Here is a 24,342-nt window from a genome sequence, read left to right as displayed (position 1 = left end):
TTCAGCATATGAGGCAGTTTATTGACGTTTACTTGCCCAAATGACTTTTCCTCACTGTTCTGGGGTTGAAAGAACTGGGGGAGGGGAGGTATACAGATGGAAGCCAAAAGGCACATACTGAATGTGCCAAGGTGGGCTGAAAAGGGGTTGGTCTGAGATGGACAAGTCCATTTCAGAGGCTAAGAGACTTTGGGCCCAAGCACATGTACTCACATAGCCAAATCCCTTCCATCTGCCAGAGAAGAACAAGGCACCACCCTGGCCAGCTTCGGACCCAGCTGTTGCACTGAAGGGACCTCCTACATTACAGCAGCCATGGCATCTGGACCTGAACACACAGGGCAGGGCTGGCCTGGCTCCATCTGTACAGCAGGGACGAAGGTGGCTGACGAGCAGATTTGTGGTGCCCGCGTCACCGGGGGAGGGTGGTGCTTGTCGGCATGAGATCACGACTCTGAAATGCAGCGTGAATCCACAAGTGGGGGGCTGAAAGCTGGGCACAGTGATTAAGTATGGAGCTGACCCAACGCTGAACAAACAGACTCCTTACATAGCCTCTGCTCACAGGGTGTTCTAGTCCCCTTAGCTCTACACTGTCACAGAAGCAGAAGGAAGAGGAAGTGGTGGGCTGCCCAGCTGGGACCCCTAGGGACTGTCACGATTGTCCAAATCTCTGTGGTCAGAGAGCGGCCCAGCCACTTCAGCCCTGACTCTGGGACTGAGGGAACAGGACGCTGAGTCCCAGGAGAACTGGCCCCAAAGGCCCCTGCCCCGCCCGCGGCTCTGCAGGCCTCCTCTTCTACCGCTTCTTCTTGGCCTCCTTCTTGGGCCTTTTGCTGGCAGAAAGAACAGCGGCCTTGGGTTTCCTTGTCACCTCCGCACTTCTGGGCTCAGAGGGCTCTGCCTCCTGTGTGGCGATAGAAAGGAGAGTCCTGTTTAGACGAGTCAGCCCGACACCAGCAAAAACGAGACTGTTGTCTGAAAGGGGCTTTGCAAACTAAAGCACAGGGCCCCAGAAACACCAGGAATGGGAACCGTCATTGCTGGGACGAGGAGCTTCAGGTGGATGGGGCTGGGGCTGCTGGGCAGGGGGGTGGTGGGAGAGGACCCCCTCCCATGAGCAGGGCAATTCCAAATGAAGAATAAAGAAAGAGGCCTCAAAGGAGGAGGCAACCTTTGGAGCCTTGGAGACCAGAGGCAGGGGCGGGGGCCGGGGGGGATTGAGGCACCTCCAAAGCCAGCCAAGTGACCTGTGGGCAACTCACTTCCCCTTCCTGCATCTTGGTCTACCCAGCTGTGAAATGGAAACCGTGATGCGTGCTATCAGACAGTGCCCAGCAGCCCAGGCGGCACCCAGTGTGCAAGTACCAGTCAGGGCACAGGCGAGGAGCCGGCCAGGCCCAGATCCACCGAGGCTCGCTCTCCCTCCAGCCCTACTGTCCTCTCCTCCCATTCAAGCCACAGCACACCAGGGCTGGAAGGGGTGGGGAGCACTGGCCTGCAGCTAGGCAACCACTACACAGTGTTCTGTGGGGCCCAGCAGAGGCGCCCCGGGGGGGAGGGGGCAGAACTCCAGACTCTCCCTACAACCTGGGCAGCCCTGATTTTTCTGTCTGTCCCATTCCATGTAAGATTTGGTTTGTGCAGAGGCTTTGCTGCTTTAAAAACAGATGCAAAAGCACAGACCTAGCCCTGGCCTTCACGGCACAGTAAAGACCATGGACTCCGGGAAAGAGACTCAGCCTGCCACAGTCACAAAGGCTCATGTCAGAGAATAATCTGGACAGGACTCAGTCCTGTCAAGTGTTCCCTGCCCTCCGGGGGTAAGTGCCACTGTGCCTTGGTCAGGCAGGATATTAGTGTGGCGCGTCTGGCCTGGAGAACACTGACCACAGCCCCCGGGCCTCCTCTGGCCCCCAAGTGGACTTCACTTGGCCTACAGTGTTTATATTTAAAAACTTGAGCCAACTGGTAGATTTCCCATTCAATCCAGACTCCTAGCTTTTCTTGAAAATGTTAAAGGCCTGGCAATGGCAGCCCCTTTATTCAGGCGCCCACACTACACCCCCACCCCATGGCCTCAGCGCTAGGATAAGGAAATGCTTCTCGGCACCTGTGTTCTTTTATTAAACATGGTAAAATAAAAAGCAGACAAAGAATACTAAGAAGGAGCACACTTCTGGAAGAGAACAGTATTTCCTCAGTTAAAGTGGCCGACTCCCAGCCTGCAGCTTGCTTCGCTCCCTGTCCTTCCCAGGGCTGGCTCCTCAAGCCCGCAGGCTGACAGCATAGACGCGATCGTGGCTGAGGAGGGGCAGCCCACACCTCTGGGGGGCCTACTCCCGAGATGTGACAGCCCCCCTTGTCAGCCATCACTGCCTCCATTCCACCCTGCCAGCCTGCCCACTGAAACCTCAGAATGTAAAGGCCCAGCCCAGCCCCAGGTACCCACAGGTGATCTTCCCAAGATAACAAGGGGGCCAGCCCTCCCCAGCCAGGTCTCTGATGGCAGCACTGGGCTCCGTGGCCTGTAAACCTGGGCCGATACTTTAATGTAACTTGGCCAAAAAAAAAAAAAGGTAATAAAGAAAAAAAAAAAGAAAAAGAAAAGAAGAAAGCTAGCCCATTAGAAAGCTAAACAAACAGAACCTCAGAGGAGCCAGCGTGTCAAGTGCACAGGCTGAGCACACCCCCTCACCCCCCCCACCGCAGAGCACAGCAATAAGGCTACTGTTTAAGGCAAACCCCACAGGGTGCAGTCTTGGGAGACCTTGGGAACTGGAAACTGTCCCCAGGGCAGTGCCCATGAGGCCAGTGCAAACCAGCCAGTCCCTGAGTGCCGGAGACAAACAGGCCCCGAGGAGATGAATGGTTTCCGCGCAGGAACTTGCCAAGCATCTCCAGAGCTTCTGGCCCTCTAAATTCAAAGCTGAGTGCCCCTCCGGTTTCAGTGGGACTCAGTTTAGAAACCACAGGGACCGTGACACTAGCCTGCCAGCCCCAGGGCTTCCCTCATTCCACAGTCCCTCTCTTAGGTGCCTTATCCATTCTGACACCTCCCCACCCTCTCTCCTGAGCACAGGTTTTCCTGACCCAGCTATCTGTCAGACAACTGGAGTGGCACCCGCCCCCCCCCCACCAGGCACTCCAACTCCACTGTCCCAGACCATCCGAAACCCCTTCTCCAGCAGACCAAGTCCTCCTCCCCACCAGTCTCTCCTCCCAATGGTCCAATCAGTCACCACGTCCTGGTGTTCAACCCCCTCTACCTCTTGACTTGGTCACACTCTCCAGCACCGAAGTCCCTACATCAATTCCTCCACAGCTAACGGACCTCCCTGCTCTGTGCCATGCCTCGTGCAGATCCCCCCCAACATTAAACCTTCCAGGGGTTTTCCATCTCCCACAGCCTCATGCCCGACACAAGGAATGGCATCTGAGCCCACATCTCCAGCATCTTCTGGCTCTTCTCCAGACCCCACACTGAGTCAGCTGCCAGGGTTTCTGCTGGTCACCTCTAACAAGAGAAGCACCCTTCTTAGCCACCCAGCAAACCCCTCCCTGTGGTTTGGCCCTGCTAAGAACGTACTCCTACTCACTGTCTAGCCTTCCTTCTCTGGTCTCCACCTCCAGCAGGGGGCATATCCTTTTCCCCACCCCTACCCCTACCCCTGGTACCAAGTAACCACCCATGCCACATTACACATTACCAGTGACACATTCTCCTGCTGGTCTCCCCTACCAGCTTGTGAGCTCCCTGAGACAGCTTCAACTGTGAATGAATGAATGAATGAATATGGAAGATCAGGCAAGAAGATCTCCCATAACCACGGGAACTTCACTCTGGTTTATCATCATGAAAATAGAACACTTAAGGGTGCCTGGCTGCTTCAGTCAATGGATAGTGCAACTTGGGATCTCAGGGTCATGAGTTCGAGCCCTGTGCTGAGTGTAGAGATGACTTAAATAAAGAAATATTTACATACACACACACACACACACACACACACACACATACTTGGGACTAGGTCTCACTTTTCCCATGGGCACAGAGGACACTAGGAGATGTCAAACCCAATACATATTCCCTAAAGTATGGCACAGCCTCAAGTAACAAGAGCCACACCAGCTGTATTTACAACATGCCAGGCCCCAGGCGATGTGCTATGGACCCATTTTATTTTAGCCTCGCAAAGTGCTGTGCTGAGTCCCACCGGACAGACAAAAGAAGAAACACTTGGACAGATGATGTGACTTGCCAACACACAGGTGTCCGTCAGTGAGCGGCAGCGCCAGGACATGAACCTCTTAATGGTTATAGGGTAGAATAGAGTGTGTCCCAGGTATCCTAGGGAACTTAGGGCTGGAGACCAAGACCCCAAGTTCACTGAGCAATCCACCCTCTCTTTAGCAGCACCTGGAACCACAGGCCGTACAGATGACAGGAGAACAAGAACGGCCCATTCTAGATTCTGCCAATGGGTCCTTCAGACTGCTTGTTTGTGACCGCGGTTTCCACAGGAGTCAGGAGAGTGGGTTAGTGCTCCCCGCGCAGGGCTCTGTTTTTCACAGCTAAAGGCAGCTTTCCGTGGGTGTGTGTACATATTACAGTCATCGAGTCATCTGAGCGTATTATCTGTCTCCTCCTCACCCCAGACCTCCTCCTCTCTTCCCCACCTCAGTTTTTGGCATCATCACTCACCCAGCTACCCAAGCTAGAAACCTCCAAGTCGTTTCTGAGTTCTCACCATTCCCTCATGCCCCCACACCCAATGTGCCCCAGGTCCTGCGCATTCTACCCTCCAAGGGGTTCTCGACTCCACCCGGCCCCTCTGGATACACACTACTACGCCAGGCAAGACCCCATGGTTCCCCGCCTGCCCCCTTGCTGTGTCAGCCTCCCCAACATTCTCCTCACCATCTGTCCCACTGCTTTCAGTCTATTCTAAAACAAAGTCTTGACTGTGTCTATCTGCTGCTTTAAATGTGCTTCTGGATCCCCCTTTGTAGGAGACCAATTTCTACAAGCTTCCCTGTGGCCTCCAGTCTCCTGGCTCGCACCCCTTATGCAGCCCACCCTGTCCCACCAGGCTACCGGCCCGCTGGTATTGCCCATGTGCTTTGTTCCCTGTCCTGCTCTGCCGGGGTCCCCAGCCCTCCCACCTCTGTATGTGTACCCAGTGGAGGCAGTTTTGTGCCAGGCGCTACGGGGTAATGAAGACAACGCATGCTGAGTGATGTGCACCCAACATCCACTCACCAAGCGTCCATGACCCTAATAAGCCAGCCACTGTGAGCCCATTTTACAAGAAAGGAAACAGAGGCTCACTGAGTCTCAGTGACTGGTCCCTCAGGGCATAGCCGAGCTCCCCCCAAGCTACAGGGAAGCAAAAGTCGCCCTTATGCACATGATTCCGATGCAGGGGTCCTAGGCACGAAGGGCTACAGCTCCAAATCCTTAGCCAGCAAGAACGACTCTGAACAAGTGGCTGACTTTAATTTCGCCTCAGATACATGCTGCCGGGAAGGCTAGGCGGACTCCCAAGCACTACAGCCCCACCTTCAAATCTGGGAACTCCGTGCCTCCTCTGAAGCAAGTTTTAAGCTTCCTCAGCAATCATGCCATCTTCGGGAGTAAAAGAAACCCTCCCCCACCAGGGGGTCGCTAGCTCTGCGGAGGCCCCAGTCCTCTGCGGACACAGGCTTCATTAATAATGAAGCAGATCCACAGCTGCTTACGAGGCCAGGAAATTGCTGCTGTTCATCAAATTCAAATAATCAAATCTGTGCCACAGTGCATCTGATCTCTTCCAGCAGGGTAAGCACTCGGAACTCTATGCCTTCCACTACACAGTCCAGCGTGGACTCAGTCTGATAAATCAGAACAAAGCAGCACTCCATACAGACCAAAACCATTCTTTCCTCTCAAGCAGTCCAGGGAAAGAAACCCCGTGTGCTACGTGCGCGTATCCTCATGCACCTTCTCTCACTTGATCCCCAGGGACTCTGGGCTGGGAAAGCATGCCATCCCTCCATGGCTCAGGACACAGGCTTACGGATGTGAAGGGAGGGCGGTGCTCAGACCATGTGTCCCCAGCACTGATGCTCCCACTCGTCCGACTGCGCACTCTTGCCCCAGGCCCTAGGCATGGTGGGGGCTGTGAAGACCTTGCAGCGGTCAGCCAGCAACCCTTGAGAGGAGGCTAGGACTAGCTGGAACTGGGGGCGGGCGAGAAGCCATCGTCGTGGGCTCAGCAAGGCGAACGAAGACACGAAGACACGGTGTCCAGAATGCGCGTGCCAGGCCAGGAGAACCGTGATTACAGAGAACGGCCTTGGGGCTTATTCCAGACACAATTCAGCATGACTGCAGGCCCTTCCCACTGGCTGGTCTGTGGCTCTTTGTGTGCCTGGCCGTCTCTCCAAAGAGACGGTATACATCCCGAAACCATGTTTATACCGTCACCCTGCCCACCACACAGCAATCTCTCCAGAAGGGCTCATTAAGTAAAAAACACCCTGCTGCCCAGCTCAGCAGCAAACTGCTCCCAAGCTGAAAAATATACAGGGCAGAAAAAGCAAAGTTAGTTCTCAGAGCCTGTCTCCTAAGGTGTTGAGAGGAGGTATAATATACACTTGCCCGAGTTAATTATTTCCTCTGGCAGCCTCAGACAGAACTTTCCAACAGGGTCCTGAAATTCTAGGCCGCTGCTGGGAAGGCTCCATCTTTTTCAAGGCTCTAAAACGTGCAGAGCTTTCTAGCTGACAGTGAAGCCTATGTGGGCACCACACTGAAAGCTACCACTCTTGCTATTCTGGTGAGTTCTCCACTGGATCACAACGCTGGGCATCAGTTGTCTCTGTCTGCCCAACCCCCTTTCCATGGTGGCTTGGCTCCTTCTTGATCCCATGTGGTTCTAGGGAGGACTCTCAGTCCCTGTGGTTACAGGCGTGGCCAGTTAAATGTGGCCTGGCCAGAAATGGTACCCACTGCCCCTTCCCACCTCTGGGGCAAGGTACAAGCATGTGGCCAAGCCAGAGCCGAGTAGAGACCTTCCATGAAACCTGGAAAGTGAGCATCGGCAGAGAGATGGCTTCTCTTGCTGCAAGAAGAGACTGCGGCAGGCCAAACAGAGACAACAGAGTGCAAGCGAAGGTACCAGCCTCGGGGCTGGCAGCGAGGGAGACGGGCCACACTCACGTGAAGAGATGGAAACTATCAGCACCCAAACTCCGCCAGGTGAACCACTGCTACCTGTGTCCTGAGGCGCTGAACTAGAAGTCAACACCCACTTGCGTCATCTCTGTGGGAACAGGGACAGACGTGAGCTCTCCTCGAACGATGGTCGTTTTCTGGGAGACCGAAGGCCCCTCTGCCAACTGCTCTGCCTGTCTTCAGACAGAGCCACCAGAAAGGAGACCCCAGCTTTGTCTGCACAACACTCCTGCTCCTTTGGGACACAGCCTGCCCCCTCCCACCACACAAGCCCTAGCTTCCCCAAGCTGGGTCTGCTACAGTTCCTTCCCTGGGGATTGTGGAACTGAGACCAAGCAAGAAGGCAGCCTCCAGATGCTGCAGCTGAAGGACATACACTCTAGAAGCTGTTAGCGGCCACGTTTCATGCCACTGCAGGGATGGCGAGCAGAGGAAGCCGAGCCCTGGTGAGAGAAGTGAAAGGGACGGTCGGGACGGGGAGACCGAGGGGCTGCAGATGGTGAGTGACAGGGTCCTGGTTCCCACCCCTTCCAGACGCCCAGCTGCATCCCCGCTCTGGGACAGCACCTGCATCTTTTGGGTATAGCCACACTGCACAGAAACTGCTTCAAGCAGGTCAGGAAGGCCCCAAGTTCAGGCCTTTCCTGAATCTTCATTTCCCTTGAAAAGCCCAGCAACCCACTCTTAGGATTTCAAATAGTAAAGCCATGTGGATGAAATACTCCCCAGGTCTCTATGCCTAACTTCTCACTGGCTTTCTCTCCCACTTGGGTGTCTTGCTATTATTTCAAACCTAACACATGTAGAACTAACTGTCTCCTACCTTCCCAAAATTTGTCGGTGCTTCAGGGAAATAGTATAAAGACTAGACCAGTGGCTGCGTAATAGAACCCCCTGGGCACTTCAAGTAAATACTAATGTGAGCTACAGTGAACAACACAATCAGAATCTCTATGGGTACAGCCCAGGCCTTTGAAAACCCCCCAGGCAGGTGCGGACAGATGGAGAATGGTGGACCAGCCCAAGAATTCCCCAGGCCCTCACTCACAGCAGACATCAGTAATCAATTACTTCACCTGGGGCCTAGAAGCAGGCCCAGAATCCATGCACTATGGCTACCACACAATCCATCAGACTTGGCATGAGAGAGGACATCTGTGTGCCCTCCTGGACTGGACAGAAATGGTGTAAGGATCTATTACATTTTAGAATCCAGCCTATGAGAAAATGCCTGGATTAAGTAAGGCCCAAGCCTCAATCAGGCTCACACAAATGTTTGTTTTCTCAGGTCTTGGTTTAATTAGGTGTCGATGAGAACACGTTCTCATTTGGCTTAGGGCTGGAAGGACTTCAGTTCTGATTTTGCAAATTGGTTCTTGCTCCCACTAGGAAAAGAAGGGGGTGGGGTGGGAAGCATTTGTATATGTTCCTTTTTTCTTCTCTGATTACCCCCAAAAGAGCTTTCAAATAATCTGCTAAGTATTGAAGTACTGAAGTCATAAACGAGTTGCAAAAAAATCAGCTTACTGGAACAACAGGAAAGACATTCTTCTGCTTTTCAAAGGCTTTCCCATCATCTAGAGCCAAAAATATTATCTTCTGACCCAAAAAGCCACTAATAAACCTTGTTTCTATAGGCCAAACAAGAGGGATGATTTTGCCCTAAGCAAAACGACAAAGAGACTAAGACTGTTCTCCGGGTCCTCCCACCCCGACCTCTACCCTCCCCCCCCTCCTGGCACCCTCCACTTTCCTCCTACGATTGGGCTGCCAGGATCCCCACCACCTATGACCACAGGCACCCTTCCTCCTTACGAGCTCCCTGGCCCCAAGAAAAATCCCCTTCTTTTCTCCATCCCCATCCAAATTCCAAATCCCAGCTAGCAGCAGGCTCAACCTCGGAGCACAGTCTCGGCATTCACCCGCTCTTTGAAAGACTGTGCACAGAATACTGTGTTCCTTTCCATCTAGTTGGGAGTGTGGGGAGTAAGAGAAGGCTGCCTTCTGGGGGCACACCAAGGAAAGCTGGCAGCAGAACCCTGGTATAATAAATAGAATCCATTTGTTGGCCTGATGCACCAATAAAAAATTGAATTACCAGTACTGTATTTTTTTGTTACTGATCCATTGAAAAGCTTAAAAAAAAAAAAAAAAGCTAAAAACAGTAAGCTTTAGTCATGAAGACAATTCACTTATGTGAGACTTATTCCCCTAAACTGCGAGATAAATTAAAATGAGATGGTATGTACTCTATTTATATTTCAAAAGACAAGGCTGTTGTCCCAAATTAAGCTCTAAATGGCAGAGTGGGGAGTCGGGGGAGCAGGCATACGGCTGAGCCCTTTGTCAACTCCCTGCCTCCACAGGCCTCAACCCACTCTGCCACTAAGAACGTCAAACAGATGAGTAAAATGCACCCTCCTTTCCTTGTTTGCTAAACTGACCCCAGTCTCTGTGGCCAGCCTGGAAGGGTTAAGAACACTACAGGAGGTAAGGAGCAGCTCTCCAAAAGGCCACACACCTCTGACTCCACATCCCTGCCTAGAAAATAAAAACATTCATCACCTCTGTCCCTCAGGACTCTTAGCAGGCTTCATCAGTGGCCAATGACAGTAAAAATGTTTGTTATTTATAATACCCAATAGCATGCCGTGTCTGTGAGGACAGAGCCCCAGAGCGCGGGGATTACGTTTTTAGAGCATGATACAATTGTGAGTGGAAAAACTCCAATCGTGACCTCCTTCTCAAAATACCAGAGTAAGAAACAGAGATGGACAGAACCCTCGGAGGCCATGAGTCCATCCAAGTTCACCAAGACTTCCCGTACCCTCAGTGGCTGTGCCTTCCCCACCCACTGCCCCCTAAATGCTGGAGGTCCTCAGGGCCGCAGTCCGGGTCCTCTGCTCATCTCAGCCCATGTTCTCACCCCCAGAGACCTCGTCCTCATCTGGCTTCAACATCTCAGCGCCCACATGTTGATCAGCATTCAGCCCAGACCCTTCTCCTGCTAGAGACCTGTGGATCCAACTGCTTACTTGCCAGAGCTGCCTGGATACCTTAAAGGCACCTGTTTGAACCTGAACTCAGCACATTTCTTCCCCAACCCCACCCCCAAGCTGCTCCTTCACCAGGGCTCCCTTCTGCAACAGTAATAGCCATGATCCTCCCAGCTACACGAGCAGATCTCTGGGACGCAGTCATCTCCATGAAAAATGGATCTCCAGAAGATACTATATGTTTTTAAGTGAAAAAAGAAACAATGTGAAACTGTATTTAGTGGGTGCCATCTTTTATGTATCAAAGAGAATATTTATATATACATACACACACACACACACACACACACACATATATATGTATGTATAGCTATACCTCACACACATATGGATTTGCTTATGTTTTTTGTTTTTGTTTAGTTTATTTACTTGACACAGAGAGAGACAGTACAAGGAGGGGGAGAAGCAGATGGACAGGGAGAAGCAGGCTCTCCGCAAAGCAGGGAGACCGATGTGGGGCTCAATCCCAGGACCCTGGGATCATGACCTGAGCCGAAGGCAGATGCTTAACCCACCGAGCCACCCAGGTGCCTCTGCTTGTGTTTTCAAAAAGAAACAAAAGAAGAATAAATCAAAATAATAAAAATTATTACCTATGGAGGAGGAAAGGGAAGAGAGTGGAGAATACCTAGGTGAAAGGAGACCTCTGGTTCTGAAGACGACCATATCTTGTGTCATTTTGACTTTGGGAGAAATATTGTACCTAAACATTTTATATTATGTTTAAATTAAATTAAAACAGGGGGGAAAGTCCCTAAAATTTCAAAACAAGTTAAAGCAAACTAGCCTAACTGCGTATCACAATGGGAGTATAACTAAAAGAAGAGGAGAATTACTAAACTCAGTACTCTGACCATACGTCCCTACTGGGATATATTCTAAAGCCAGAAAGAACCACAAAGAAATCCTATACTTCATTCTGAGTCTTACTGTTAGTAGTAAAAAAACAATGTAGTTATTTTTAAATGATAAAAAATACATTATAAGTGTGCAGAATAGAGTCAACATCAAAAAAATCCTGCTTTCTTTAGAAAAGCCTATTTGCAAGGCCAGCCCCTGGCTGGCACCTGGGAAATCAGATTTTGGGTGGTTCCCACAATTCCCAGAACTGATTAAGAGTGACTCACTGTACCTAAACCAAACAATATGCTTTATGCCGAATACCTGCTTTCCTTCGGGAAGTCTCGAATTCTGGTCCATGAGCAGAGGGTGCTTATGTGACCCGTTCCCAAGAGAAGTCCTAGGCAATGAGTTTCAAATGAACTTCCCTGGTAAGAATATTCACACGTGGTAAGGCTCCCCATGAAGCCATGTGAGCATAAAAAAATACCTAAAAACTTATCCAATATATAAAAATATATGTTCAAGGAGCATCTCAGTGGCTCAGTTGGTTAAGCGTCTTCCTCTTGGTTTCAGCTCAGGTCACGATCTCAGGGGGGTGAGATGGAGCCCTGCATCATGCTCTGTGTTCACCATGGATTCTGCTTAAGACTCTTTCTCCCTCTCCCCCTCCCTCTCATCTCTCTCTCAAATAAACAAATCTTTAAAAAAAAAAGAAGAAGAAAGAAAGAAAGAAAAAGAAAAAAAGATGTAGGGACACCTGGGTGGCTCAGTTGGTTAAGCAGCTGCCTTCGGCTCAGGTCATGATCCCGGCGTCCTGGGATCGAGTCCCACATCGGGCTCCTTGCTCCGCGGGGAGCCTGCTTCTCCCTCTGACTCTGCCTGCCACTCTGTCTGCCTGTGCTCACTCTCGCTCTCTCTCTCTCTGACAAAATAAATAAATAAAATCTTTAAAAAAAGAAAAGAAAAAAGATGTAAATATAAATATAATGTTCAAAATGATGTGAAAAATCAAAGCTTCATTGGCCAAGACTGGAGGGTGCTAGAGTCCAAACTTGTTGTTCTGAAAATTAACAAAAGGAAAGAACCAAGCACTTATCTAGATTTTACTACAAAGCGCATTTCAGAATAACTATATAGGCAATGAGGAAAAGGTCTTCTCCATGGAAGAATTCCAGCTAATAAATGCAGAAGGAAATAATGGAGCTCAGCAATGGATACTGCAAACACTTTAGGTGCAAGACTGGTGGGGATTTTTTAATAGAGGGATCAGCTACCACCACCTGAACCCACTGACCAATCCCGGAATCTCTAAGTGTGTGACAAGCAGACACCATATGCTCATTGATGACACGTATCAGGAGTCCACAGTGCCAGCTACGAGGTGTTCTCACCAAATAGCCTGATCTGAGTTGACTCGAGCGTCTAGATTGAACTTCCTATTAATAGGAAATACAGGGAACAGAGAAACAGGTTAAATGACACCACACAGAGGCAATCAGCTAAATCCTGGATGCAGATACTATAGATGACAATGACCTGCTTTCTCCAACAAATCAGTGTCATGAGAAAAGGGAGCGTGGAGGAGAAAGGGTGCTGGAAGGAGGGAGTATGCTACAGAATAAAGAAACCTACAGAATAAAGTCAATACAACAAAAAGCCAATCTGATCCTGTCAGTGTCTTACCTAAAACCCTCGGGGCCCCGCCCGCACCTCTCACTCATGTCCCTCTGTGCTCTGGCCACAGTCATCCTCATTCAGTGACTTGAACTAGAGTCCTTGCAAAGGTAGTTCCTCTGTCCCAGAGTAAGACCAGATCCTACCCCTTGACAGGCACCATCACAGTGCCCTGGGCTTCTCACGGAAACATGCATATTTCTTTCCTATCTGCCCTTCTCTCAAGGACTAGAAGCTGCATGAGGAAAGACTCTATGTCTTGCTACAGACGGACATGTAATAGGCAGTAAATAAAAATCTGCTTAACGTGTGAACCAACAAAGTACTGGTCACGTGCTTCAATGCCACTAGGCGGGAATCTGGCATAGTCCCAACTGGTTTTCTTTGCCACGGTATCTGTTTTTAGCACCTAGAACCCAGTATGATGGTAGAGGCTCGCAGGGAAGGACTCACCGTCTCGTGGGACTTGGGAACAGGTACAATGATGGCCAGCACACAGATGAGCTGGAAGATGGCCCCCAGGAACAGTCCGTACCGTAGCAGGTTCTCCAGGAATGTGGGCTCGGGCACCTCAGGAGGTGAGAAGTCCAGGTCGGAGGCCATGGCCCGGGCCACCTGCTGCCTGTGGTCTCCTCTGATTCAACACTCTCCAGAGCCAACTTCTAAACACAAAGGTTAAGTGTCATGTTTCTACAACTGATTTTTAAATGGTTCCACTTGCCCAAACACACCCATACTTCCAAGGATATATAAAGCGATCACAGTGAGACGTTAACAGTACTTTTCTAAGTGGAAGACGTATAAACAGTCATTGGACTATACTCTCAACTTTTCTGAATATTTGAAATTTCTCCAAATACAGAGTTGGGAAAATGAGTAAAGGCAAACACTTCGACAAAAATCTCTAATCAACATACACTTGAAGGCCTGCTACAGGTCAGATTTGGCTCATTTATTCACTTATTCATACAGCTATTCATTCAGCAAATACCTGCTGAATACCGAGCACGTAAGAAAGAGAAAAAGAGACCAAGCTCTGCTCTCCTGGGGCCTACATCTCAGGGCAGAGGCCAACAACATATCCAGACGTGCTGTGCCAGCTGGTGACAACGGTTCTGAACAAAACTGACAAAGGACACTGTTTTACTTTGTGCAGGGTGACAGACAGGAGGGGCTCTCTGCAGAGATGGGGACTGACGGCAGAGATATGAAGTGTGAGAATGAGCCACTGGAACATCTGAGAGAGGCACATCAAGGCAGAGAGAAAAGCAAGTGTAGAGGCCCCGGGGCAGGGCAATGAGGTCAAAGTGGCCAGAGAAGAGTGCTCAAGAAGGCGAGAAGATCAGAGAGAAGTATGGGCTGGCCCACTAGGACCGTGACATTTCTGGATTGACTGAAGCCACCACGGGTTTAGGGCAGAGAAGTGACATTATCTGACTTACATTTTAAATGGGGGGGACAGGGAGTGCAGAGTAGACACAAGGAGGCCGGTAAGGAGGCCACTGCCAGTAAACCCAAAGAAGCAATGCTAGGGACATGAATGACAGGGGCAGTGGTGGCCAGTGGTGGCAGGTCCAGCTTCACCCAGCCTCTCCTTTCACCAGGGCTCCCACTCCTAGTACTCTGATTGAGCCCAAACAGCTGCCTAAAGTTCTCCAAAAGCACGGGCTCTTTTGAAATCCTGGGCCTCTGCCCAGGCTCACACTCTGCCAAGAATGTCCTTTTCCATTCTGACTGCTTGGTGAAGCCCCCACTCTACCTCCAAGGCTGAGCTCAAGCGTCACCTCCCCAGCACACCTTCCTTATTGCTGTCTCCCACCCTGGTATGACTGAACCGCCTCCCCTCTACCACGGCACCCACAAGTGACTTTCTTCTGCCTACCGCCACGAGAAAGGGGCAAACTGATTTTTGGAACCAGGCCCACCTGACTCCAAAGCCCTCTGTGTTTTCAGAGGTCTGTGCCACACTGCAGTTTCCTGCTAAATCTGAGCTGTCCAATATGGCAGCCATGAGCCACCTGTGGTTATCAAGAGTTGCAATACAGCTGGTCCGAACTGAGAGGGCTGTCCAGTTAAATACATACTCAAGTTAGGAAATGGCAGGAACATCAAAATGTAAAAGATCTCATTAAGGGTGTTTTTATATCGATTACATGTTGAAATGATATACTGGATTAAGCTGTTATTAATTTCACCTGATCTTTAAAAAAATAACAAAACTGGAGGATTTACTTTCTGATTTCAAAACTTACTAGGAAACCTACAGTAATCAAAACAGTGTGGTACTGGGATAAGGATATAGACTAATGGAATAGAGAGCTCAGAAATAAATCCTCACATATGTAGTGGACTGATTTTCAAACAAGAGTGCCCGCATCATTCAATGGGGAAGAACAGGTTTTCAGCACATGCTGCTGGGAAAACTGCACATCTACCTGCAAAATAATGCCGCTGGAATCTTATACCATATACAAAAGTGAACTCAAAAGTGAATCAAAGATCTAAACTTAAGAGCCCAACTATAAAACTCCTAGAAGACAACATCGGGGAAAATCTTCATGAGATTGGATTTGGCAATGATTTCTGAGATGTGACACCAAAAGCAAAGGCCACAAAATAAGAAATAAGTTGGACATCATCATGATGAATTTAAAAACTGGTACATCAAAAGACATTATCAAGAGGGAAAAAAAAACAAACTGGAAAACAGTGGTTGTTTCTCAAGAAGTTAAACATAGAATTACCATATGATCTGGCAACTGCACTCCTAAGTATGTACCCCAAATAACTAAAAGCAAAGGCTTGAACAGATACTTGTACTCCAGTGTTCACAGGAGCACTTACAACAGCCAAAAGATGGCAACAACCAAGAACCCATCAACAGATGAACAGATCAACAAAATGGGGTGCACACGTACAAAGAAATACTATTCAGCTATTAAAAGGAGTGAAATTCTGACACCTGCTACAACATGGATAGATCTCGAAGACATGATGCTAGAAATAAGCCAGACACAGAGGGGCAAACGTTGTATGCTACCACTTGTAAGCAGTACCTAGAATAGGCAAACTCTCAGAGCCAGAAACCAGAGGCTGGTGGGGAGGGGAACGGGGACTTAGTGTTCAATGGGGACAGAGTTTCCGTTGGGGATGCTGAAAGACTTCCGGAGCTAGAGAGTACTGATGGTTAGACATCACTGTGAATGCCACTGAACTATACACTTAAAGAATGGTTAAAATGAAAGGGGAAAAAAATGGTTACAATGGTAAATTTTATGTTATGTATATTTTACAATTTTAAAAATTTACCTTTTTCATTTTACTTCTGAAATGCAGCTACTAGAAAAGAGAAGATTACACACATGGCCTGCATTGTATTCCTATGGCATAGCCTTGGGCTAAAGAGAAAGTTCTAAGACCTTCCTCCACCTTAGAAGTTTCACTGCTTTGCACCGTCAGGGAAGTGACTAAAGGGTAACAAAACTGCCTTCCCGGTAAACAGAGTGGGACTTTTGCAAAGGGTACTGTGTCCCTTTTGACCTGGACACTTGGGAAGATTACAAGCCCGTGCCAACAGGGTGGCCACTTTCACACTACTTCAGCTTTCTCTGGGAGCCACCTTCAAAGCCTGCGGCCCCTTTTGGAAAAAAAAAAAAAAAAGGCCTCAGAGCTGGCAGATCTTTACCCTCCCAGGAAGGATCTGACTTCTGGAAAGAACCCAACATCCTCTGAATCCAAGTATGGTGAATCAGGTGGGGCCTCGAGCTCAGGAATACCATTTTTGGTCAAATACAAGGTATGACGAGGCTCAGACCCAGGCAGATTGTTTGGGGTGGCTCATGAACTGGCCCCGAAGTGAATTCCAGGGCGGCTACAGGAACAGCTTCTCCAGAGGACACACGCTGTCCTGCCAGGGCACCAGCATGTGAACACAAAGGTAGAAGCAAGCGCTCTCATTTCTTCACTGGGGCGGCTCACAAAGAATACATCGTTATTTATTTTTTAATTTTTGCTAAAGATTTTATTCATTTATTTGAGAGAGAGAGAGCGTGAGCAGGGGAAGGAGCAGAGGGGGAGGGACAAGCAGACTCCATGCTGAGTGCTGAGCCAACACAGGGCTCGACTCACACCCCCGAGATCACTACCTGAGCCGAAATCAAGAATCAGAGGCTTAACCAACTGAGCCACCCGGGTGCCCCTAAATTATACATCTTTAAAAATGCCCTTGGGGAGGGTATGTGATTTGGTGAGTGCTGTGAAGTGTGTAAACCTGGTGATTCACAGACCTGTACCCCTGGGGATAAAAATATATGTTTATAAAAAATAAAAAATTAAAAAAAAAAATGCCCTTGGGGACACCTGGGTGGCTCAGTCCGTTAAGCGTCTGCCGTTGGCTCTGCTCATGATCCCAGAGTCCTGGGATGGAGTCCTACATCAGGCTCCTTGCTCAGCGGGGAGCCTGCTTCTCCCTCTGCCTGCTGTTCCCCCACTTGTGCTCTCTCTCTGACAAATAAATAAATAAATAAATAAAATCTTTAAAAAAAAAAAAATGCCCTCAGTCCCAAGCTTTATGCTTAAGGCTGTGACAAGCCTACTAAATTTATCAGTACTTAGATTAACTAATATTACCAACAGCAACACTGTTATGAATGCTTGGAATACGACAAAAAGAAGGGGCCTGAGGGTAGGGGCAAAACGCCTGACTCTATCAGCCATAAGCTATACTTTGAGCGCATCTCTTGACCTCCTGGAGACTTGATGCTCTCATGAGCCAAACAACAATAACATTTATTCAAAGCTATAATGCATATAGGCTTTTTTTTTTTAATGGCAATAAGACCATATATAACAAGAGCCATAAAAGTGATTATATCCTTTGACTGAATAACTCACTTCCTAGAATTTACAGTAAGGAAACAATTCAAAGCAAGAAAAAAGGCTTCAGGTACAAAAAAGTTCACGGCAGGGCTATTCACGACACTGAAAAACAGGAAGCAACTAAAGTATCCAACAATAAAGAGGCAGTTAACCCAATTATGGCCCCTCATGGCATATTGCCCCTTCACTAAGATGGCAAATACAAACAACGCACGCACATCAGGTCAGCAGAAAGTCTGTGCAAAATAACATTCGCTGAAAAGAGGCAGCAATTATACGAGCACTGTGACTGCAAACACATATAAACTGATTTCATTGGCCAAAGAGCCAAACAGGCTATGAAGATGTGAATCGTCACCGTTCAAGCAAGGACTCCCATATTGGATGGCCCAGGTGTAACAGGATAGTTGTGAGAAGGTTCTGGAAAACACAAAATGCTCTGCACAGATTGTGTATGCCTTACAACTCTTACCTACTTTTCTCTGCACCCCTGAGCTTGACTTCCCAGCCCTCCTGCCAGTGTTTCTGGGTCTTCAGCTTCTGAGTACAGAAGTCACAGGAGTCCTAGTCATCCTTCAGATCTTAGGTGGGAGGCGGCTGCCCTCAAGACTCCCTGGGCCAGGCTGTCTCCCCTCATGCCTTGCCATGGCTGCAGCAGTTGAACAAGCGAATCGTTTGCCAGATGCGCACCACACCCCACAGTGAGCATCTCATTCACTTCACAACCACCTGGGGAGGCGGGTGTTGCTAATGAGGACGAGGACACGGAGGCTTGGAGAGGTTACCTGGCCTGCCCAGGGACCACGTGGCTGATGAGTGGTAAAGACAGGCTTCAAACTAGTGGGCTCCTCCAGAGCCTGAGCTCTTCCCCACTTGGTCAGTGGTTTTCAAATAGCAGGCTGTGACCCATCAGTGAGCCACTGAAACCACTTGGGGGCTGCAAGAGGCTCTTTTTTCCTTTTAACTTCATTAGCCAGCACTTGATTTAATTAAATAAATGACAATAGAAAATAGGACATTAGTGGGGCGCCTGGGTGGCTCAGTCAGTTGAGTTTCCGACTCTTGATTTCAGCTCAGGTTGTGAGCTCAGGGAAAAGAGATGGAGCCCCTCGATGGGCTCTGGGCTCCCTCTTTCTGCCCCTGCCCTCCCCTCCAACATTTGTTCATGCTGACTCTCTGCGTCTCTCTCTGTCTCTCTCTTTAAAAAGAGGGAAGGGAAGGGAAAAGGAAGGGAAGAAAAACATCACATTAGTAAGGGTCAGTATTGTATTCGGAAGCCTTTTTTCAGTTACATCCATTTACATCCAAATATATGTGTTCTGGGCCAAAATTCAAAACATATTCCCTATTATTTGAGAAATCAGGAGTCTGGAGTCTAATGTTTTTTACTTGCTTCAATACTAAGGTCCTGGACAGCAGAGCTCCTGGGCCCACCCTGAGTTTGTTCCAGGGCCTGACTCAAATATTTGGTGAATGATGAAGCCTACGCCTGTTTCCCACCTGCAAAGCAAGAGCAGATGCATCAACCAACTGCCTTGTTTAACAATGAGGGGTAGAAGTGGAGAAGCACAGGGCTTGCTTAGGCTTTCCCTGTGTGTCAGGGCAGAGCTGACTATCCCGATGTCTCTAGCCCTGCGGGGAGCCAGACTTGCTTTAAAAGCAGAGGTTTTTATACGTTGGGGAAACCTCATACCCTTACCAGAATTTAATAAAAAAAAAAAACACTTACTCATCTATTACCAAACATGACAAATAATTTCATAAGGTTACTAAGACCCTAGGCTCATCCCTGAAATGCCAGCCACTAGTGGTCCGAGACACTCATTCATCAGACAGAGTAACTGAGCACCAACTGTGTGTCAAGCATCCCTCTAACTGCCCCCCCGATCTTCATTCAAATGGAGGCACTCACACACACATATGCACGGAAGATAATATCTGAGCTGAGTATTATGAGGAACTATAAAGAGGGAGTGTGATTTTATGTGAGGAAGTGAGGGGAGGGCCTCTCTGAGAAGGTGACCCAGGGAGACAAAGTGAAAGCACAGGAACATCATTTAAGTATCAGCTGGAGTACCCCAGCTTGGAGGACCAGCGGGGAGGCAGGAATGAGCCTTATGATCAAGAAGAACAAGAAGAGTGAGCCAGCTGGGTAAGGCCGGTAGGCCATTATAAGGCCTCTGGCTTCTCCCCTGAGTAAAAGGGAGCCAATGCAGGGCACTTATCAAAGAAGATGGCAGGATCTGACTCATTTTAAAACGGTCCCTTCGGGACACGTGGGTGGCTCAGTCGTTAAGGGTCTGCCTTAGGCTCAACTCATGATCCCAGGGTCTTCCAATCGAGTCCCACATCCAGCTTCTTGCTCAATGGGCACTCTTCTTCTCCCTGTCCCTGCTGCTCCCCGCTTGTGCTAGCTCGCTCACGCTCTCTCTAATAAATGAATAAAATCTTTAAAAAAATAAAACAGCCCCTCTGGCTGCCCCTGTGTTGAGAACAGACTGCAGGGGGCAAGACTGGGAACGCAGAGACCAGTCAGGAGGGTGCTGAAACAGGCAAAAAGACATGCCGGCACCAGGGTGGCAGCAGTGAGGATGATAAGTTCTGGGGTTATGGATATATTTTGCAGAGAAGGCCAATGGCATCACTGAGATGAAATCTGAAAGAAAGAAGTTAAAAATAGGGGAGCCTGAGTGGCTCAGTGGGTTAAAGCCTCTGCCTTCAGCTCAGGTCGTGGTCCCAGGGTCCTGAGATCAAGCCCCATATCAGGCTCTCGGCTCAGTGGGGAGCCTGCTTCCCCCTCTCTCTCTCTGCCTACTTGTGATCTCTGTCAAATAAATAAATAAATAAAATCTTAATAAAAAAAAAAGTTCAAAATAATCCCTGAAGTGCAACTACCTGTATGATACTGTAGTGGTGAATAACAAGACATTAAGGATTTGTCAAAACCCACAGAACTGGGCGCCTGGGTGGCTCAGTGGTTTAAGCCGCTGCCTTCGGCTCGGGTCACGATCTCAGGGTCCTGGGATCGAGTCTCATATCGGGCTCTCTGCTCAGCAGGGAGCCTGCTTCCCTCTCTCTCTCTCTGCCTGCCTCTCTCTCCATCTACTTGTCATCTCTCTCTGTCAAATAAATAAATAAATAAATAAATAAAACAAACCCACAGAACTTTACAGCACAAGAGTAAACTTTAATGTATGCAAATATTTTTTAAAAGATCATTTAGGAGGTCAGGGTATCCCAGGATACAGGGATCCCAGGTAACACAGAATGTGACATTCTTTTTTTTTTTTTTTTTAAACATATAATATATTATTAGCCCCAGGTGTACAGGTCAGAATGTGACATTCTGAATCTAAATATATTACAAATGTATTAAACAACTTCACTGAAAGGGCAGGGGGAATCAGGTACAGACCTCAGTAATTTTGGCAATGAGGGGAGTCTGTAGGACTAAAGGTAAAAGGAACTACCACGTGTATTCTCTAGTTGATAAAGTTACTTCCCACAGGCAGCAGAGGTCAACAATTCTGAAACTACTATATATGTATACTGAAACTGAACAACTGAGTAAATGGATGGTGGATGGTGGGAGCTAGATTAGTCACAGATGGAGTGGGAGGTTACAGATCAGCCAGAGGCAGCGAGAATGGTCCATGTGGAATGATGAGAGTTGCAAATATGAACTCATATTTAGCTTAATATAGATACAGGTGGCTACACAAAGAAATATTTATAGATACGCATATAAATACAGGTTAGTATACACACATCTGTAGCTTGTACTGAGGGTCTAGAAGCATGGGCATCCCAGTAGCAACGATTGCATCTAACAACCAAGTCTTGGCATTTATTCTCCAATAAAAGGAAGCAAGGCTGCTTGGAGAAGGTTTTTTTTTTTTCTTCTTTTAAAGATTTTATTTATTTATTTGACGGACAGAGATCACAAGTAGACAGAGAAGCAGGCAGAGAGAGAGGGGGAAGCTCGCTCCCCGCCGAGCAGAGAGCCCGCCACAGGGCTCGATCCCAGAACCCCGGGATCATGACCTGAGCGGAAGGCAGAGGCTTTAACCTGCTGAGCCACCCAGGCGCCCCTGGAGAAATGTTTAACTCTAGGACTGAGGCACGAAACATACAAGATGAGCCTGGAACATAAAGTTAAAAAAAAAAAAAAAAATGGGACACCTGGGTGGCTTAGTGGGTAAGTCGCTGCCTTCAGCTCAGGTCATGATCTCAGGGTGGCTCAGGTCATGTCAGGATCCTGGCATTGAGCCCCACGTCAGGCTCTCTGCTCAGCAGGGAGCCTGCTTCCCTCTCTCATGTTCTGTCTGTGCTCTCCCTCTCTTTCTCTCAAATAAATAAAATCTAAAAAAAAAAAAAAAAAAAAACCACCACCACATTCTCTGGGGCATGCCAAAGGAACAGAGGAATGCCCAATGGCCAAAGCTGGCACATTTTGAGCAGTAATATATAGTATTACTGGATTATAACCAAAGTATAAAGATAAATATCTGAGCCATACTGATATAAATAACTGAATAGGTAAATAAATAAACAGGGGTGCGTTGACAAATCTCTCCATAATTTATGTAGATACTCTGCCTTTAAATGTGAAGCATGATTCCACACTCTTAAGTGTGGGCTGTAATGACTCTATTCCATGACTACAATATGGAAAAGGGGAGTAAGGGAAGTAATTTTACAGTGGAAAAACTTGACTACTTCAAGCTAGTGATCCAACAAGTTAACATCAAGTGACAACTTATATTGATAGTATGTACCCTGGATGCGATGTGATGAGAATGGACCTTACTCTGTGGTTTTCCTCCCCAAAACCCCTCTTACCTAATCAGGCGAAGAAAAAAAATTAGACAAATCTCAACTGAGGATCATTTTACAAAGTTATCTGATCAGTAATACTCAAAACTGTCAAGCTGCTCTAACAAGGAAAGTCTAGGAAACTCTCAGGGCCAAAGAGGAACCTAAGGAGACATAAGGACTAAAAGTAATACAGTATCCAGGATAGGATACTGGAACACAAAAATGACACTGGGGGAAACTGAACCAAATGCGAATAAATCATGGACTTTAGCTAACATTAACTTAGCAATATTGGTTCACTATGCTAAACACGCATTGTGCACCTAACTAGGCGCTTCCCATTCACCATCTCATTCAATCTCAGATTAAATGGCCTATGCACCCATTTTACAGAGGAGGAAACTGAGAACCGGGCAGGCAACCAGAGATGGCCCACGGCTACCCAGCACTATGAGACCCACTCTGGAGTCCCAACTCCAACCAGAATGACCTAACGCTCCGCGGGTGGAGGAAAGGCCAGGTCCGGGCAGGGTTCAGGCCCAAGCTCCAAACGAACGCACGAGGCGGCACCCGGCGAGGCCCTCCACGTCCAAGGGCCTCAAATTCCCTCTGCCAGTAACTTCCTGACAAGCGCCCCGGGAAGTTACTGTCGTCCGGTGCAGGGCGTCCCGGGGGCCAGCGGGCAGCGCCGCCGGAACGAGTCCGGCCGGCGCCGGAGCCCAACCCCCTCTCCGTTCCCACAGCCCGGACCACTCCGCTCCGCCCCGAAGCCCGAGCCCGGCCGCCGCGCCGCGGCACTCACCTCCCGCGCCGCCGGGCCGCTCCCCCGGAAGTGGTTCCCTGCCGCGGATCCCGGAAGTGACGCACTAAGCAGCCCGCGGGCTCCGCTCCTCCCGCGTTGCCAGGGTTCCGGCCTTTGTCCCAACTCTGTGGGTTTGAGCAGGAGGGGGAGCCCTGGAGAAGCGGGATATAGACCTCCCCGGATTCCTCAAGCCCTTTTGTCTCAACACATTTCAGCAGTGGTTCATAGACCTCTATAGGCGCTTTAATTCTATGCTAGACGCTGAGCTAGGAACTTACAAAGAGGGGAGAGGAACAAGAATTCTTAGCATTCAAACAAGAGCCCATTATTAGAATTCGTTTAAACCTTTCACGGGCTTGTGAGCTGGAGCCCCACGACAGGCATAGAACCTACTTCAAAAAAAAAAAAAAAAAAATCACTGAGTGCATCCTCTATCCCCTGTGCTGGTTAGTGAAGAGACAACGAAATTGTGAAATAATAAATGTTACTGCTTTAAGCTCCTACTTTCGGGGTTATTTGTTATATAGCATATATAGGTAACTAATACACAGAAGATCAAAGAGGAGTTGAATGGTAGAGATCAAAAAAAGAATTGAGACCTAATCTTACCCTCAAAGAGCTCACTCTTAGAAGACACTAAAATAATTGTAATTGAGGCACACCTGGCTGGCCCAGTGGGTTCAGCGTTGGCCTTTGGCTCCCAGGGTGGTCCTGGGGTCCTGGGATAGGCCACTTTCTGCAAGGTCTTACGCTCCCTGCTCAGCAGGGAGTCAGCTTCTCGAGCAGGGAGCCAGCTTCTCTCGCTGCTCCTCCTCTTGCTGGTGATCTCCATCTCTCTCTCTCTCAAATGAATAAATGAATAAGATCTTAAATAAATAAATAAGGGGCACCTGGATGGTTCAGTCAGTTAGGCATCTGCCTTCTGCTGAGGTAGTGATCTTGAGGTCCTGGGATCAATCCTCCAACCACCTCCAGTCCTGCTTCCTGCTCTGTGGGGAGTCTACTTCTCCCTCTGCCCCTGCTCTCTCTAATAAAATCTTTTTTTAATTAATTAA

The 24,342-nt window shown here is 48.6% G+C and overlaps 1 protein-coding gene across 1 annotated transcript; it reads right to left on the bottom strand.

Moving 5' to 3' along the window:
• MANBAL (mannosidase beta like) lies at window positions 1–23,391 on the bottom strand. Its single transcript, XM_004746468.3, has 3 exons — window positions 23,288–23,391; window positions 13,243–13,451; window positions 1–907 (listed from the first exon to the last, which is right to left on the bottom strand). Exons 2-3 carry the CDS (start codon window positions 13,390–13,392, stop codon window positions 800–802), a joined length of 258 nt encoding a protein of 85 aa, XP_004746525.1. The 5' UTR covers window positions 13,393–13,451; window positions 23,288–23,391; the 3' UTR covers window positions 1–799.
• Window positions 23,392–24,342: the final 951 nt, after the last annotated feature.

Source organism: Mustela putorius, unplaced genomic scaffold (assembly GCF_011764305.1).
Source record: "Mustela putorius furo isolate JIRA1106 unplaced genomic scaffold, ASM1176430v1.1 tig00000743_pilon_pilon_pilon, whole genome shotgun sequence".
NCBI classification, from domain to species: domain Eukaryota; kingdom Metazoa; phylum Chordata; class Mammalia; order Carnivora; family Mustelidae; genus Mustela; species Mustela putorius.
This window is presented reverse-complemented; position numbering and strand designations above follow the sequence as displayed.

Coding starts and splice junctions, on each gene's coding strand:
- MANBAL (XM_004746468.3), bottom strand. CDS start 13,392: ATGGCCTCCGACCTGGACTTCTCACCTCCTGAGGTGCCCGAGCCCACA. Junction 908..13,242: donor TTCCCAAGTCCCACGAGACG/GTGAGTCCTTCC, acceptor ATCGCCACACAG/GAGGCAGAGCCCTCTGAGCC.